Genomic DNA, 18,053 nt, shown 5'->3' on the forward strand with positions numbered 1-18,053 from the left:
AATTGAAGTGAAATTTGAAAAGAAATTTCGGTTATGTGGGCGGTATTTGAACAGGCCCAGAGTTCACAATGATAGTTTATCACAAACACATTGCAGCCGGCACTTGGAACTAAATGGGGTGCTTGGAGGCACGACAGAGCTTGCTTGGTGGTGGGTTCGGCTGTAGCAAGACTTGGACCCTTCCTCGTTCTGACCTGCAGATCAGGAAGATGCCTGAGGCCGCCGGGTCCAGCACTATCTTAGGCCGGGGGGTCCCTGGTGCTTAGGGAATGGATAGTGTTTGGCCGAGCGGAAGCGATGACAGAGCTCAGGCTTAGAAGCTGATTGAGCAGCTGGAGGGGCGGGCTTCGCGGGCTACTGAGCCGGCTCCCATCTTGGGGTCAACTGGAAGCAGTTGCAGAAGTGTATTGCATTGCCTTGGACGACATTTTCTGCGTGGCGGTGAAGCATTCATATCAAACCCTCCACTGCAGGTCCAAACAGGCCGGTGGGGGAGACCAGGGAGTCAAGGAAGGGGACCAGGGGTCTTTGAGCGAATTGAAGTGAAATTTGAAAAGAAATTTGCTCTCTTTTTGTAACTTTTGTGTGTGATTTATTTTTGGTGGCACATAAAGCCAGGTCGCTCACGCTGCGTAGCTCTTTAAAAGCTGTGGGGTCTGGGCCGGACCTATCAATGCAGTGAAGGAGTTTGGCCTGAAAGACCTGGAGGACTGCCCTGGAGTGAAGCATAGAGGCCGCTTGTCTAGCCGATGAATAGGCTTGTCCAGTGAGAGCTGAAGTCGTCCTACACAGTTTGGATGGGTGGGCGGCCTTTGCCTTCCAACTGATAGTTGTGGGTGGGCAAAGAAGCACGGCCAATGACTCATCCAAGGGAGGTAGTCTGTCGTACACTTTTTCTTCTGCGCCATCGACCAATGTGAGGGTGGACAAAGAAGAGGCATGTAGGTGGGCCGAGTAACGGGTGCGCCAAGATCTGATGATCTCGTCATGGACCTCTGGGAAGAATGGTGAAGCCCATTGACGAGAGGCCTGACGGCGCCCCAGCAAGAACCATTTATCCAGGCGGCTGCGGGTGGGTTCTCAGGAGGAGACCACTCCAAACCCAGCTTCTCCACAGCTTTAGACAGGACGCGGAACAGTTCGGCATCCATGCCTGTGCTGGTTGTGCTGGGCTGTGCAGACGGCGAGCCCGACAGCTCCTCTGCATCTAAAGCTGCCAGAGACATGCTGTCATCCATGTCGTCACACTCACTCCCACCAAACGAGACCAGATCCAGTCTCAAGCTGGTCCGGGTGAGCGGAGAGGACGAGAGAAACCTCTCTATGAGGAGAGAGTGAGGCACGCGGGGGCTCAGCTGACATTGGCTCACTATTCTCCAAGCTCTGAGTTCCTCTGTCCCACTGCTTTTCCTCACAGGTTCCTGGGATGAAGGAAGTGGGAGGGTGCGAGGGGTGGAGTTGCTTTCTCTGTCTGCGCCCAATCATGAAACACACTCGTAGTTTCAGTGTTTGTCAGTGGCATTCAGGGGAACCCTGCACAAGTGACAATAACGGTGCGGCATTTGTAACAACGCCAATAGATGGCCGCAGCTGCTGCAGATGCTGAAGGTGGCTGGGGAGTGGCAAAGTCAGCCGAGCAGGAAGGGGGTCTTGATCCACTGCGAGGCTTGTTCACGGTGAAGGCGTAGAGTCTCGTAGACTGACGATCTTGCAGTCATCGCTGAAAGATAAGAAATCTGAGGAACCCTATGGTGAAATGCCCACTTATATAACCAGATGGCCCTGCCCATTCTGGCGGGTTTTGGGGGGTTTATTCTGGTTAGGCTCGTGCAGCTCCACTGCTGAGCCATTGGTTCATTTTTAATTTACTGCACAAACCAATGGCCGTGCAGTTACATTGTGTGATTGAAAAAGCTTTCTTCATCAAAGGAAAAGGAGTTTTCCCCATAGCATATCAAGCAAGATGCAGTACATGTGAAGTATCATTAGGGAACTACAGATGGGCAGTAAACTTATGTGAAAATAAGTCAATATTTAATCAACTTTAATCAGTGTGATGTTTTATTTCCACTAGTGTTAATTTCAACCAAAACCTGCAATGAATTATATATAGGTATGGTTATTGGAGTTTAGCAAAAATGTAGTTACAGACACGTTTCTTACCATATAGGCAGATCTGTGCTATAGACTGAATCAACATGAGGTATAACATAGGTTAGATACAGTCTTGAATTTTTATGCCAAGTAGAACGTGTCTGATACAGCTTTAAGTGGCGTATAAGACATTGGCTTAATCGAGCTAAGTGCTCTTTAATAAGCAGCTCACTGATTTCATCATTTTGATTCATATGTGATGGGCAGTGATGATGTCTGAGTGGGTGAGTTGTTTACTTTGTAATTAATCAATTTTCTGCAGTATGACCCACTCAGGCTTTGTGCAATGATTGCGAGTGTAAGAAGAGGGCATGATCACAATGACAAGGTAATAAGCCAATCACAGAGTGGTAGAGACATATTCCAGTTATGTGGCTTTCACCTGTAGATATATGTATATAAATGCTGACAATGTCTTCCATCATGTGCAACACACATACACCTAATGTTGTGTATTTCTTCATTTGTGTGAAACATACATATTAATTATGTTTTTTTTTTTATTTAATGTTTATTTGTTTTATTGAGCTTAAAAAAAAAAAAAAAGATATTTTCACAAATGTTGGTAACCAAACAGTTGATGATAGCCATTGACTTCCACAGTATTTCAGTGAAGTGAAGTGAGGTTGTATTGATATAAGTATGGTTATCGGTGATCAGTATTCGTGATTTGTGTTTTGCATATCCAAAGTTCACAAACACAGCAGTGAACACACACCCGGAGCAGTGGGCATCATTTATGCTGCGGCGCCCAGGGAGTAGTTGGGGGTTCGGTGCCTTGCTCAAGGGCACCTCAGTCATGGTATTGCCGGCCCGAGACTCGAACCCACAACCCAAGGGTTAGGAGTCAAACTCTCTATGGATACTATGGAAGTCAATGCCTACCATCGACTGGTTACCCGGTGCAATGAAATCTGCTTCTTACTCACCTTGTTTCACTGTAAAAATGTAATCAAATCGCTGTTCTTACTGAACAACATTTATTCAGTATTATAAATAGCTGCTAAATGTTATATAGTGATAATTTTGCATTCTTGAAAATTTTACACACATACACTTTCGTTTGACAGTAAATGTTCAGTTTTTATAATATTAGCATTTGTATTTTACATTATTTATAAGCAAATGTATTTTACATTATACATTATAAGCTCTCTGTGTAATATGTGGTTTTCTTTCAGTCGGTGCCAAACTAATTGTTAATCTATGATTTAAATTATAATTATAGCTATTGTCCTGCTAGGAATTATTCAGAAACACTCGTACAATGATTTAGATTTTGATGAATTAAGATTAAATTGTTAAACTGCTTTGTTATTATTACTATTTCCATATTTTAAAATAATACTAGTAATTAAACTATGACATTTAAACTGCTACACACAAATGGGAATATAGTGGCTAAAATGCTGCACATATCAAAAATATTCTATAGACTCTCAGACTTTTACAGCTCTGCATCTTTTATTGAGGTCTCTTGTGTGCTGAACGCTACTTCAACATCTGTTCCAACTTTTGACTGGTAGTGTATATAGCCTGAAGTTGAAACATTAATGAACTCATGATAATAAAGGGTGTGCTACATTAAATGACAGACTCACTTATGTCAATGTTCAAAAAAGCGGAGAAATCAGACACATGCAATAACATCACATTATACTGACATAATCACACGTCCTGTTGAGTACTGTATTGTGTTGACCTACTATAGTATTTCAAAATAAATACATGAATAGCTAAAATATTACAGTCCGCATTAATCCTGTTTACAGGCAGACAGACAGCTCTTCTGCAGGGTTTGTTCTGCTGACTGAATTTGTCCATTAGATGTCACTGTTGATCTTTGACTTGATCATCTGTGATCGTTACACAATCTGACATTTTTCGGGTGGTTTAAAAATAATAAAACCAGCCCTTCACAATGTGGTTTTTTTTTTCTTTCACCTTTATCATCTTCTTCTTCTTATGAGTTAAATTTATTCATTTTGTTTTATATCTACAAAATATTTGAATTGATATATTTTATGGTTTCAGCACAAGGACTTAATCATGGTCTATTGTATTTCAAGAAACCATCTGCTCATTCATGTGAATATAATAAAAGATGGGTATAAGAATATTCAGTGACATCTCTGTAGACAGTGAAATCGTTGCCTCTGATAATTAATAGGCAACAATGTCTTTAATGATATCAATCTTTAAATGATATGTTTTGAACTCAAAACAATGTGACTTATTCCAAGCTTGCAGGTTTTATGTAGATCTGATATATTAACAACTAGTCTGATAAATTAACGTTTTTCTAAGAATTTATATGTTTCTAATGACACTTAAAATATGAATCATTTCCATTATCCATTGAAGTCCAATGAAAAGTTTTGTAATCCCTTTTGAAGTGTTTGTAATGATTTGTTTTGTAATTTGTTTTGAAGTGAAAAAGAAAAAAAAATGTGGGGGGGGAAAAATGCAAAAGAAAAACTATTTTAGTTTCTAAATAGTCTGATTCAATGCAGTAAATAAACTATAGGCATCTAATCCACATAACATGCTGTTGAATTATACTCTTACACTCAGTTTTGTACAAAACTCCACTGATCACACTTGTGAAACCGCTAGTTTTTCTTTTTAAATCCTGATCGCATGCTTTCTTTTGGTTTACACAAACAGAATAAGAGTATAGTCTTACCAAAGCAATTTAAAAAAAACCTGTAATGTGGATACATTGCTGCACTTGTCATTCCTCCAGTGGGTCCCTGAGGAACATCACTACAAGAGGTGATAATGACATGAAACATACAGACAGAACAATGTGACATGCTTGCATAACATATCCCATAAATATCTCACACAAGACATTATTCTGTTGTTCTTTTATACTCATCTCCATTTTAATGACATGGGAGTTTAGAAAGATGCTGCTTCATTTTGTTCCATATTTAATTAAGTTTTCTTTTCTTTCTTCAATAGAAAAGCAGAATAAAAGACAAACAGCAGAGATAATAACAAACAAAATGAAGTGGTTCAGGAGTGCTATTTGTCACGAACAATACACTACTTTAACAATAAACTGTTTATCATTAACTAAAGTGAGCATTTGGGGACTTGGATAGAAGAGCTGTTTTTAGATGAAAAAAAACTGTCTCTGAATAACAAAGATAAGAATATAATAATAGAAAAAAAAAATGCCCTGAACACAACAATGGAAGTCAAACAATCCGAATTTTAGGATGGATATATTTCACAGACCGCATAGACGATATATAAAAGCTCATGTCATGAAATTTTGATCTTTGATATTAAATCAGTAGAAGTGTATGAATCCATTGCGGACAGTAACTAGTGTACAACCATTGTACACACAACAACTATTAAATACTTATGTTACCAGTGAAATGATAATGATGACAAGCATTTTTTATTTGTTTTTTAATCCAGTTGTGCACAACTCACAATGAACACATATAATAGTCATTGTGGTTTAGAGTATTTATGTGCACATTTATGTGGCCAGACTATAGATCAAAACAAAACTGACAACTAATATCTACAGCTGTTCATTATCAGCAAATTAATTACTCAAACAAATGACTGATAAGCATTTGCTCATTAAATAAAGATATCCCAATATTTCAAAAATGTTGTAAATTTGCTTGAAACATGACCACAAATATCGAAAATAATACAGATCTTTCAGACTAATAAAGAAACAACAGGGGCAGATATTTATTTTAAAAGCTAGTGAGGGCAGTTTCTGCGCTACTAGTGCCAACTAGCATAACTACAATAATAAACAACCTTTGCAAATGTCCCTTTCACATCAAAAACACAGCTCTTACGGCTCTGTAAGTGAAGTCATGTCTTAACAGGCAAAAGCAGGCTACTTTCAATAAAAGCTCCAAAATATTAGCAAGACCTTTAACTTTTAGTTAGTTGAGTTTGAGTTTAGCTTACGGAAACTCAACAAGTTTGTTGTATCGATTGAAACCCAATCAAATCCATCAAATTCCTTCATCTTGTAAAAACACTGCCAGTGTTTATTCTTGTTTTACCCTTTGTCTGTCTCTATGTATTTTAGCAAGCCGTTGAACTTTACTAGCGCTTCTGTAAAGAAATGGGAATTTCTTTTCCAAACCGGCTAAACACCCTCTGTCTCAGCTGCTGCAGAAGCCACACCCCAAACTCTCACTTTTGGCTGTGCGGAGGTATGCAAATAGGTTGACAGACAGGTGGGGCATCCAATCATTGCATTCAATGCTTTGGACAATCAGTTTATGGTCATGAGCCTTCCACAGTGGATGTTTTTATTTTCATACTTAAGACTACTTTAATTATTGATTTCAACCAGTATATATATAAATATATATAATTTAGACTGTTTTTGTTTTTGTTTTCAATATAATATATATGTATATATATATATATTATGTATAGTATATATATATATATCATACTTAAGACTACTTTAATTATTGATTTCAACCAGTATATATATAAATATATATAATATTTCTGGAAAAAAATTGCCAAACCTACCTTTAAATGAGGCAGCTAGTTATTTGGGGTCAGTTATGTTTGAGAGATTTATATGAAGTCTAAATGAATAACTCCCTCAAAACGGGGAAGCTTATTAGCATATGTGTCACTGGAGAGAGAGAAAACTCTAAATCACTGCTACAGTCAAAGGCTTATATATCTTTCAAATTCTTGTATTACTTTAGGACATGCACAGTGCAGACAGAAAGCAATTTCATTGATGGCAGGTACAGTGTCCAACAATATCAAGAATCAAATAATTTACATGTATTCATTTTGCAGGTGCAAAGCATCTTTCAGTGCAATTAAGGAACACATTTTAGTGTGTGTGCAGGGGCGATTCCAGGATTTTCATTTTAGGGGGGCTCAATGAGGGTATATATATATATATATATATATTCAAATGAAAATGGCAAAATTGTTTTATAAAGTATATGCGTTCACATGCTTACTTTTCACTGGAGGAAACAGATGACGTGTGAACGCAGCGAAAACGTGCTACAGTAGACGGGTTGTTCCCCGGGGATATTATGTAAACTGTATTTATGACAAAGAACTGCACAGATGTACACTTTATAACAATCAATCGATAAGCACACACATTGTCCTCTGTTTCTCGGTCTGCGGATTGAAAAAGAAAGCACTGAAAGATGGGGAGGAGCTGATCGAAGTCTGCCGCAGTTTTCATGTGAAATGTAAAGGGGACTGAGACGATCACAAATTCGTGTACAGTTTATGGAGCTATAGTCCCCCTAAAATGGCCTAGCGACGCCCGTGTGTGTGTGTTTCCACTGGGAATCATTCCCACAACTTAAAAAACTGAGTGTGAAATAATAAAATGATATGTTAAAACGTGTGCTCTTATCATTCTGTGGACAAAATCCCGTGAACTTCACCCCGATCAGGAGCTGTACTGTATATGCACACGTGCGCTCATCTGTTTTCAATGTAGCTTTGCATGCTTTATGCCATCTTCCCACTTATTAAACTATGACAGGTCCTTTACTGCAAAAAGCGCCATGTGCTTTTTAAAACCATTTTCATAGGTTATATTGTTACACTACCCTTAAAATTGAAAGGATATTAGGATATTACCACAACATTACTCTTAGGACATCGCAAACTATTTTTTTATGAATATGACTTAACCTGACGGAGGACTCGATTGCTGTAAGGTATGTTTTGTGCTGTTGATCATCCTTGCCATCATCTTCCTGAATAAATAAAAAATTTCTTCATGCTAGGGTGTCGCCAGTGAATCCAGTGGAGAGAAATCCCCTCACAACTAACTGCAAACTTGCATTCAGATCTGCCTCCATTTTGTTAGCAACACCCCAACTTCCACTGATCCAATCAATTCCCAAAGAATGAAATCAAGTCCCGCCATCTCATTTCAGATGCCGTTTCACTTGGATAGACGTCACAGTTAAAAAAAAAAACACTTCCTGTTTGTTACCCAGACAGCAAGCAGTTTCGGCCCAGATCCGGCCCACATCTGGTCCTCAAGGATTTCACGCGGGCCAGATGTGGGCCGGATCTGGGCCGAAACTGGTTACTGTCTGGGTAAGTGCTGGGAGATTATGTCGCAGTTGTTGCTGGCATGCCGTCTTTCTGATGCTCTGTTAGTTTTTATCTTTGCTGGGTTTTTAATACATCACTGCTCCACTCAACGGGTCTATGACCGTGTACAACTTTTGGATATTCAAGGTTTTATTGAGCAACTGCATTATGATCTGAGAGGACCTTGTTACTGTGCCCTCCCTGTGTGGCGGACATACCAGCTTTTCTCCGCCTTCATATCTGCGGTATTCCCCGTAGGAAACACTGAATTCATAAAAGACGTGGAAAACATGGCAGAGCAGCCTTTAAATTCAAGTCTCACTTGGTGTTGCAGCATTCAACTCTTGCTTGCCAGCTCTCTCTTTCTACTTCCCTGGTCGGCTATTGCTTCATTCACTGGCATTCCCTGGAAGAACCGTACCGCTGGATTCGACCGGTTACGCCAATTTGCACCTGCCTTCACTAACGTTATGCCTCGGCTTCATCGTGGAGGTGTAAATCTGGGAAATCTCTGCCAGTTTTACCGAGACTCTCAGCAGTCTTATGACCCAGTTCAGTCTAGGATGGCGCTGATCAATGCCCGCTCACTGGTAAATAAGATTTTTTACTAAATGACTTTATTACGTCAACTGGTTTAGATGCCTTATTTGTGACAGAGACTTGGCTGCAACCAGGTGATTTGATGCCACTCTCCGAACTTTTGCCCAATGACTATGTGTTCATAAACACACCTAGAGAAACTGGTCATGGTGGAGGATTAGCGCTTACTTTTAAAACTAAATATCTGTGCCGGACTCTACCCATGAATGCCTTCCACAGTTTTGAATTACAACTTTATCAATTTGAATCCCCTAATCCGCTGGTGGTGGCCTTGATCTACAGTCCTCCTAAACTTGCCAATGATTTCATTGAGGAATTTGCAGCCCTTCTAAGTGAACTTTTTATAAAATATGATCGTCTGATGATCCTTGGGGACTTAAATATCCATATCTGTTGTAGATCTGATTCTTTGTCTAAGGATTTTTTAAACCTGGTGGAATCATTTGATCTTATACTATGGGTGAATGGCCCTATTCACATCCAGGGTCATATGCTAGACCTGGTTTTGTCACATAATCTGTCTGTTTCCGATATGACTATTTCTGACCTCAACTTTTCTGATCATAAGCCTCTTCTTTTTACTGTCCCTATCCATGCTTGGTTTGATAAACCTCATGGTGCTGTCAGATCATTTCGCACGTTTAATGCTATTACTATAAATAACTATACAGAGAAAGTTACTCTTTTCATCTGTTAGAGAACCCCATGACTAACTTAGACATGGATGATCACCTTCCTCTTTTTAATTCCACTTGTCTCAGTATTTTAGACTCTGTTGCCCCTTTGAAACCCAAACAAATTAAAGCCAAACCTATGCCCTGGTTAAATGACCACACACTTTCTCTCCGCCGGAGTTGTAGACAAGCTGAACGAAAATGGAAGAAATCCAAGCTTTAAGTTGATTATGAAGTATTGCAGGCTGCATTGGCTAATTTTCAAAAAGTAGCTAAGGCTTCTAAAATAAAATATTTCTCTGACATTATAAATCAAAATTGTCATAGGCTCTCTTTTCTATTATTGACTCGCTTCTCAATCCTCATGCAAATTGTCATACAGTTTCCTCTTCCTTAACATCGGACAATTTTCTTAGCTTTTTTCTTAAAAAGATTGCAGATCAGAGACCACAGTCTGTTATAAAATACTGTGACATTATCGAACCTCCTTTGCATGCTCCCACTTGGAATGCTTTTGAACCCACCTCATTGTCTGCTCTACAAAAAAAAAAAAGATTGCTCAACTAAAACCTACTGTTTGCTCATTTGATATCATCCCTTCTCGTATTTTTAAACAACTCTTTGAGACCTTGGGACCCAGTCTTCTGGCTATTGTCAACAAATCACTTAGTTTGGGGACCATACCAGTTGATCTCAAACATGCACTAGGAGTCCCATCTCTAAAGAAGCCAAATCTTGACCTGCGGATCCTGCTAATTATAGGTCTATATCTAATTTGCCTTTTGTTTCTAAGATAATCGAAAAAGTCGTTCAACTACAATTAAACTTTTTTTCTGTTAAAAAACTCCATCTATGAAACATTTCAGTCAGGATTCAGAACTTTTTATAGTACTGAGTCGGCTTTATGTTAAATGATCTCTATATGGTAACTGACCAGGGTGATATGATTTTATTTGTGTTTTTATGTGTTACTGCTGCATTTGACATGATAGACCATAATATTCTTATTGCCCGACTCGAGGCCTATGTGGGCTTGATGGGAACCGTTTTAAGTTGGTTTAGTTCCTATTTAAAGGACCGGGGGCTCTCAGTTTGACTAGGCACCCACATGTCACCAGCTGTTAACCTTCCATGGGGGGGTCCCACAGGGATCGATACTTGCATCAACACTTTTTTTCTCTGTACATGCTCCCTTTGGGCTCTATTTTCAGGAAACATGGTGTCTCGTTTCACTTCTACGCTGATGACAACCAGATTTATGTGCCACTTAAACATTCTGATAGTAACACCTTTGACACTTTGTTGGCTTGTATGAAGGATATCAAAATCTGGACGTCATCAAATTTTCTCAACCTTTATGAAAAGAAAACTGAAATGATACTTTTTGGTCCCCCTAGTGGCATTCCCTTAAAATATCTCGGTAATCACTTTGTTACATCCCAAGCCAAAACCCTTGTTAAAAACTTAGGTGTTTTGCTTGACAGCGAGCTGAAACTTGAGTCAAGTAAATTTGGTGGTTAAATCTTGTTTCTTTCATCTCCGTCTTCTCTCTGTAATCAAGCCTTTCCTCACTTTTCAAGACTTTAAGAAAGTAATTAATGTTTTTATATCATCACGTTTAGATTACTGTAACTCCCTGTATTGTGGAATGAATACCACTACCTTGGCCTGTCTCCAGTTGGTCCAAAATGCATCAGCAAGACTCTTAATGGGCCTACCAAAATTTACCCATATTACTCCTGTCTTAGCTTTTCTGCAATGGTTGCCTGTGCGTTTAAGAGTGGAGTTTTAAAATCCTTGTTTTTGTCTTCAAGTCTTTAAACAACTCAGCTCCCTCATATTTATCTGAACTGCTTTCCCTTCATAACCCCTCTCAAGCTCTTAGATCTAGTAATCTTAGATTGCTCACTGTTCCTAGAGTTAAATTAATGAAAAGGGGTGAACGTGCCTTCGCTATTGTAGGCCCTAAACTCTGGAATAGCCTACCAGGTAATGTTAGATCTGCTGCTACTTTACAGGTTTTTAAATCTCTACAAAAAACACATTACTTCTCCATTGCTTACAATGTCCCTTGACGTTCCATCTCTGTACTCGATATTTGATGACAATTCTGGTTTTATTTCTTATATTTTGCTATATATTTTAAATGTGGATATAATTTTGGTTTTCAGCTGTGATTTTATTTATTTGCTTTTTTTGATGCTCTATTTACTATTTATTTTATTTTGATGCCGTAAAGCACATTGGCCAGCTTCTGCTGTTGTAAATGGTGCTATGTAAATAAATTAAACTTGAAACTGAAACTTGAAAAAAAGACAATCGATACTTCTGTTTCATGCTGACTTTAACCACAGATCATACAGGAGAGTAGATTAACTTCGGTGGACTTAAACTTGAAAATAGTGTCTTCCGCGGTTGACATAAAATACTTTCTGATGTTTATTCATGTTCATTTCATCCTTTACGTTTATATGAAAAGATCAACAATGAGTTCAAGTGTTTGAACTGAGGCAACTATCACGACACATTTGTCTTTGCGAATGGTCAACTGCATGAAGTTCAACATGACTCGTAGTTACCTCACAGGACACTGTTAGCATGCATTATTTTAGGCCTTCAATGTTTGTTAAATATATTAAGAGATAGACCAGCAGGACATAGCAGAGCTTGCAATGTTTTGATTCCATGAGCGGGAGAGTCTTCATACTTAGACGTTTCTGAGAACACATCCTCACGTTCATGCCAGTGAAGCACAGATTCTTCCCTGTGAGCATCTCCAAAATCGGATTTTCTTACGCTTCTTAATGGACACTGGGATATGTGGAAGAGATGTGGATTTTGAATTCCTGAAGTTACCTGTTTTCCAGGCCAGCATGAAACAGCATGTGACAAAAAAATTAAGCTCACATCTTATATGTCCGTCAGCACATCAGATCTTCTGTAAAGCATGTCAGGTTTACATTCACAAAGAAGAATGTCTGTCCTAGAGTAGCTTGTGCTTTTATTTGATTATGTTCCAAGATTTGCATTCTGTGTCATTCATAAAACCAAAAGCTTTCCAAAAAGCCTTGACACCCACAAATCCAAACTGCATCTCTCTTCAGCTGAGGCTAATCTTCCTTGTACATGCAGCTTCGGTCCAGGGCAATTTGGAGAAAAAATAAAATAAAATAAAAAAATGCTACAACATTATTTTTTTTATTTGTTAAATAGCCAATCTCTCTGTCTTTCTGCTGAGCCATAATTCAGACATATCCCAAAACGCTGGTAACGTGGTTGAAACTATTTCAAATCCCTTAAATGAAGAGAAAAGCTAATTTGATATTCAGCTTTACCTTCTGAGTTGGACATTTTTAATATTTTCATCATTTTCTTAAGGTTAATGTAACAGATCAATGGGCATTGTGTAAGTTTTTTTCCTTCAGATAACCATGTAAAGTTAAGAATCCATTCTTATGCCGATGTTTAGAAAAAGAAATACACAAACAAACATAGAAACACAGTAATGAAACGTTTTTCGGAAAAGCACAGCAAATCCATATCTTCATACAATTTTAATGTTTTCATCACATGAGAACACAAAAAAAGGTCCAACAAATCGGACCTCAGTTAATATTTTTAAAGAACCTTTTTTTTTTTTTTTTGGACATCATGACACAATAAAAGTCTCATTTCCAATTGTCCAGTTGCCACTTATCAAGTGTGTAGGGTCATCTCAAAAAAAGAACATCCATAAAAGTATATGGCGTGTTGCAAAAGTGCATGTCAATTTCATTTCATGTAAAACTGGTATACACTGTACATATTAGACACAATGTTGTTACAGTAGGGCATTACACATCAGTCAGCCGTGACATGCTCCTGACAGCATTTGTGTAGCCAAACCCAATGAGACAAATGGAGACAACAGAGAATAAATGTCCTCACCCTCTTTCATATAGAAAGAAACATTCCAGACACATCCAGACTTCAGCAAGCAGTAAACATTAAAAACAGAAATATACAAGTTAACATGGACAGACAGCAGATTCTCTAACTGTGAGAAATGACCTCAGGATAACAGAAGATCATTTGGAATGGATTACTGCTGCTTTTGTTTTGTTCTGGTTTTGCATATATTCAACATATCATTATTCATATTTCACTCAAAAGTTTAATGTTTTGGTCACATGAGGCAGGCTGGGCTGGTGATGATGGCTCAGTTTTCCTGATATCATCTTGTTTTGTGAGCCCAAATACTTTCTCATATCTGTTCAATCTGGTTTCTTTTGTAATGTTCAAACACATTTATTTTTAACAGTAACAATTCAAGACTCTTTACAAGAAAATTAAAGCAAAACATGAAGAATATTACTTACAAATAGGTTGTTGGAACACTGAATGTCAAACATCTTTTACCCCCGCCTTAATTTCTTTATAATTGCTTGACTGTGTGCAACAGATGCAATGCAATGTTTTTATATAGATTTCTTGGGTCATGATGGGGTCTTGATTCTCTTCCAGGTGGTTCTGTTGTTAGCTGTTGTGCAGACTCAGACTGTGGTTCTGAAAAACAAAACACAATGCAAGTTAATCAAGACCGTAACAGTTTCTTAATTCTGCACAGATGAGAATGTGTTCACACTGCGCTTGTGTGAACATTCACTTCCACACATGAATCAGACAGGCTTGGACATACAACAGTCATTTAATGCATTCATATCTATTTATTGTATTACTGTTTTTATTTAGAAAAAACAAACACACTCAAGCTTGCTTCAGGCAGCTCTGGTTTAACAAAATCTAGTCGAAATATCTCAAAATAAAAAGAAAATCTAAAAATGCACAGGCTGACTAAAGAGAGAACAAAGAAATACAACAGCTTTTTAGCTTTTTTTTTCTCCTTTCAGAATAAAACCTTATTAAAATGTGACGTGCCAGACCTTGACCGTAATATATTTCTCTAGCCTCTAGTAAGCGTAATCAGCACAACGGAGAAACAATTTGAGAGCACCTGAAGGCAATATCCTTCATCAAGGAAGGGAGCATTTAAGGAACAGTAAAAGCCTCAGGAGGTGAGCAGGACATCACTGGAATTCATTTTGTGATTATTAGAGAGAAGGACAATGTGTAGGCCTTTATGTACTTTTCTGTTTTAATTTCTGGTTTTTCAATGTGTGTCCTGTCAGTGAGAAGTTGCTGCCCTGAGTCCAGCAGAAAGCATCGAGCTGGCTGTTTGTAGAGGCAATGGATGCTGGGAAGGGGATCCCAGTCTTCCCACAGAAGACCACATCAGAGAGGCGACAGCCGGAGGGCATCTTCCCATTAGAGCCTGTGACAGCAGTGTGACATCCAAATGGAAGCCATGCTGCTCGACTTCCCAAAACCATGCCTTGTATGGCCATCATCCACTCCATCAAATCCCAAATGACAGGAAAACCGACTAAACTGACAGTCCATCATGATCCTAGTGGATTCCAGTTTCATGCTCCTCCAGTTCAGACTCATTCCCTTACTCATGCCAGTAAGTGCCCTAATTTCCAATTAATGGTATGCTTATGCCACAGGATACCCTGAAGCAGTTCCTCTCTGCAAAGCCACACAACAGAACATTGCCAGAGAGACGTGTCTTCTCTCCACTAATGTAAGGATTCCAAAGGAAATTTCAAAATAGGAATTCCAATGAGGATGTAAAAAGGAATCTAAGCCACCTGGTGAGCAAATTCTAAAAATTGTTCTTAGAGATCCCCAGTGTATGCACACTGCTGGGGGTGATTATAAAGGTGCTTTCGCACCCGAGGAACCTTTCATAGTTCCCAGGACTATTGGCAGTAGTTCCCGCTTTATGGTGTGTTCACACTGCATAACTAATTCTGTTCTAGGAACTCCATTTGGGGGAACTAAATTAGAGTTGTAATAGGAGATTTAGTCAGATTTTCATGCTCTTTCGATCTTGAAATTGTGCGTTTACATAATATCTCTGTTATCATGAAACCAACGACACAACAAAAACAGCTCCGATCATGGCGTTCTCCATTCACCGGTTGTTGATGTTTATGAATGCCAGGAATAAAGACGTCACTGTCGGCCACTTCAGACTTCCTGCTGCCGGTGCAAATGCAACCAGGAATACAGCCCAAGGGAGACATTGGTTCTCTAAGAACAATCATGCTGGCTAGTTCCTGGAAGCACACGGTGCAAAAGCTCCTTAAGACAGCGGCCCAACTGGGTTTGAGGACAAATTATTGAGGAGGTGTGACAAATGCTCTAACTAGGGGTCAATGAAGAGGACTGGATGTGCATGTCCATCATCATCATAGTCTCAAAATCCAATCCTGGGTCTGTAGTGACTAAATGAACAATGGGCTTGTCTAGATACTCACTTGTGGTCTTTGCACTTGGCCACTTGTCTACTTACAGTACATTATGTATTTCTTGTATTTGGCCCAAGTGTTCAAGTGAGAGTGAAGACCACAAGTGTGTGTAGAACTTTTCATTACCCAATGGGACACACTTATAGTGTTGTAAAAATGTGTTTACAGAGCTTTGTTTTGATTTTCAATACTGTTGAAAAATGGCTGTTCAGTAGTCCATATAACAGATGACACAATTTAGTACAATTTTGTGGTGCATCTAATTAAGTGATAAAAAGCAGTAGCAAATAAACATGATCTTGCACCAATAAAATGTGCAACACTTTGTTTTGCTACCAAATTATATGTAACTTATAATTACTATTAATATTCAACTAACACTGCAAAGGTTTCCACAACCTCTCGTGAGATCTCTACAAAAAGTCTCAAATTATTTACAGAACATGATGTATGATGGGTTATGCTTAGCCTCGAATACCGCTCCGGAGGATTTCGTGTGCATTAAAACAGGAAGATAATTCTGCTCACCAACTCCAAGCCCTAATCACCTCCCAGAGAGATTGTCATCTATTCCTGAGAGCTCCTTCCCTGTCCTCAAACAATATACATCCAAAGTTGACATCTTCAGATTTCCAAGTTTGTCAGTTCTACCTGAATGTCCCTGCTGTGGCACAGGCATCACAATTGATCAAAAAATTGCAGGAATTTGTGTAGCCAGAATGTTCAGTAAGTCGTCACTGTGGATTTTTGCTTCTAACTGACTGTAGATGTGGTGGTTCTTTGAAGCCTGTACTGAATTACAGTAACAGCAATTGCTAGGTAGCCTAATGAAACTGTTGTGAATACTTGGCTTAATTAACAAATGTTAACAAGGCAGCCGAATGCAGTTGAGATGAAATTAGCCTAATTAGCACAGGTTTTCAAGGATACAGTATTTACAGATCAGACTGAACATATTTGACCATGATAAATCAGCACCGTTGGCGGTTTCTGCAGGGAAGACTGCCAGAAGATAGATAGATGGATGAGTGGATGGATGGATGGATGGACGGAGTCATGTTCCTGGAGCATCTCTCCTTTGTCTGACAAATACATTTCAGGTCTTCAGGTCTACTAATGAGTTGATGACCTGAATCAGGTGTGTTTGATTAAGGAGGCATGCAAAATGTACGTGTTAGGCTGTCCACACACTAGACGATTTTCAAATCTTAACTGATTTTAAAACCATGGGAGACCACAGACATGAAGACAGTTTCAACCGATTTTTAGCCTTATAATCCTCTGAATGCACACACTGGATGATTCTAGCAGACCTTGAGACCACACACTTGTTGTACGATTTCACACTGACACAAGATCTCACGGAGACTCTTGTTGTCATTGTTTTGGAGCACAGTAGCTTATAGATAATCTTAAGCCTAACATATTCCTACCAAAAGCCCCCCAAAAATCAGTTTTGATTTCATGGGGACTTTAAACAAGTTTCTGTCTGTGATAGAAATACTGTAGCTTGTGAACACTTCGCCTCACTGAAGATTGTGCAGAACATGCCTCTCTTGCAGTGTTGGGGAGTAACTAGATACATGTAACGGAATAACGGTATTTAGTTATAAAATAAATGTAATTGTAATTTGTTACAGTTACTGAGAAAAATGTGTAATTAAATTAGTTACTTATGTAAATGTTAACGATTACAAAGGGGGTGACATCTGAATTTTTTCTGTAAAAAGTTTGGATATGTTGAATAACACTGATTTATTGCTTTGCCTGTTTTTGATGGGCATGATGCCTCCTGCCTTTTAAAGGAGGTTTAATAAAGCGATGCTATTCTGATGCTTTTGATTGGTTCTCTGTCTGCCAATTACATCAATACACATCGTCACTGAAAACTTTAGACCTGTCTGAGAGTTGATTAACAGCTGAAAACATTCATTAGAAATTTAGAAGAGCAAATAAAAATGTCATCAAATGTAATCAGTTACTTTATTCAAGTAATTGAAATAGTTACACTACTTATTACATTTTAAATAGGGCAACTTGTAATCTGTGATCAATTACATTTCCAAAGTTACCTGGTCCCACTGGAAGGACAGTTTTACAGTTTGACCAAGACTGACTATCCCCAATAACGCCATAATAATAGTAATCTGCTTAATGACTTTAAATGAAACATTCTCCT

The 18,053-nt window shown here is 38.7% G+C and overlaps 1 protein-coding gene across 2 annotated transcripts in view; it reads right to left on the bottom strand.

Moving 5' to 3' along the window:
- Nucleotides 1-13,056: 13,056 nt before the first annotated feature.
- Nucleotides 13,057-18,053, bottom strand: part of LOC109055006 (zinc finger protein 521) — a 79,856-nt gene continuing 74,859 nt past the window's right edge. For both annotated transcript variants that reach the window (XM_042717713.1, XM_042717712.1), the window contains exon 7: nt 13,057-14,071. In XM_042717713.1, the coding sequence (XP_042573647.1) occupies nt 14,037-14,071 (35 nt within the window). In that variant the 3' untranslated portion in view covers nt 13,057-14,036. The remainder of the gene's footprint in view (nt 14,072-18,053) is intronic.

Source organism: Cyprinus carpio, chromosome B2, assembly GCF_018340385.1.
Source record: "Cyprinus carpio isolate SPL01 chromosome B2, ASM1834038v1, whole genome shotgun sequence".
Taxonomy (NCBI): domain Eukaryota; kingdom Metazoa; phylum Chordata; class Actinopteri; order Cypriniformes; family Cyprinidae; genus Cyprinus; species Cyprinus carpio.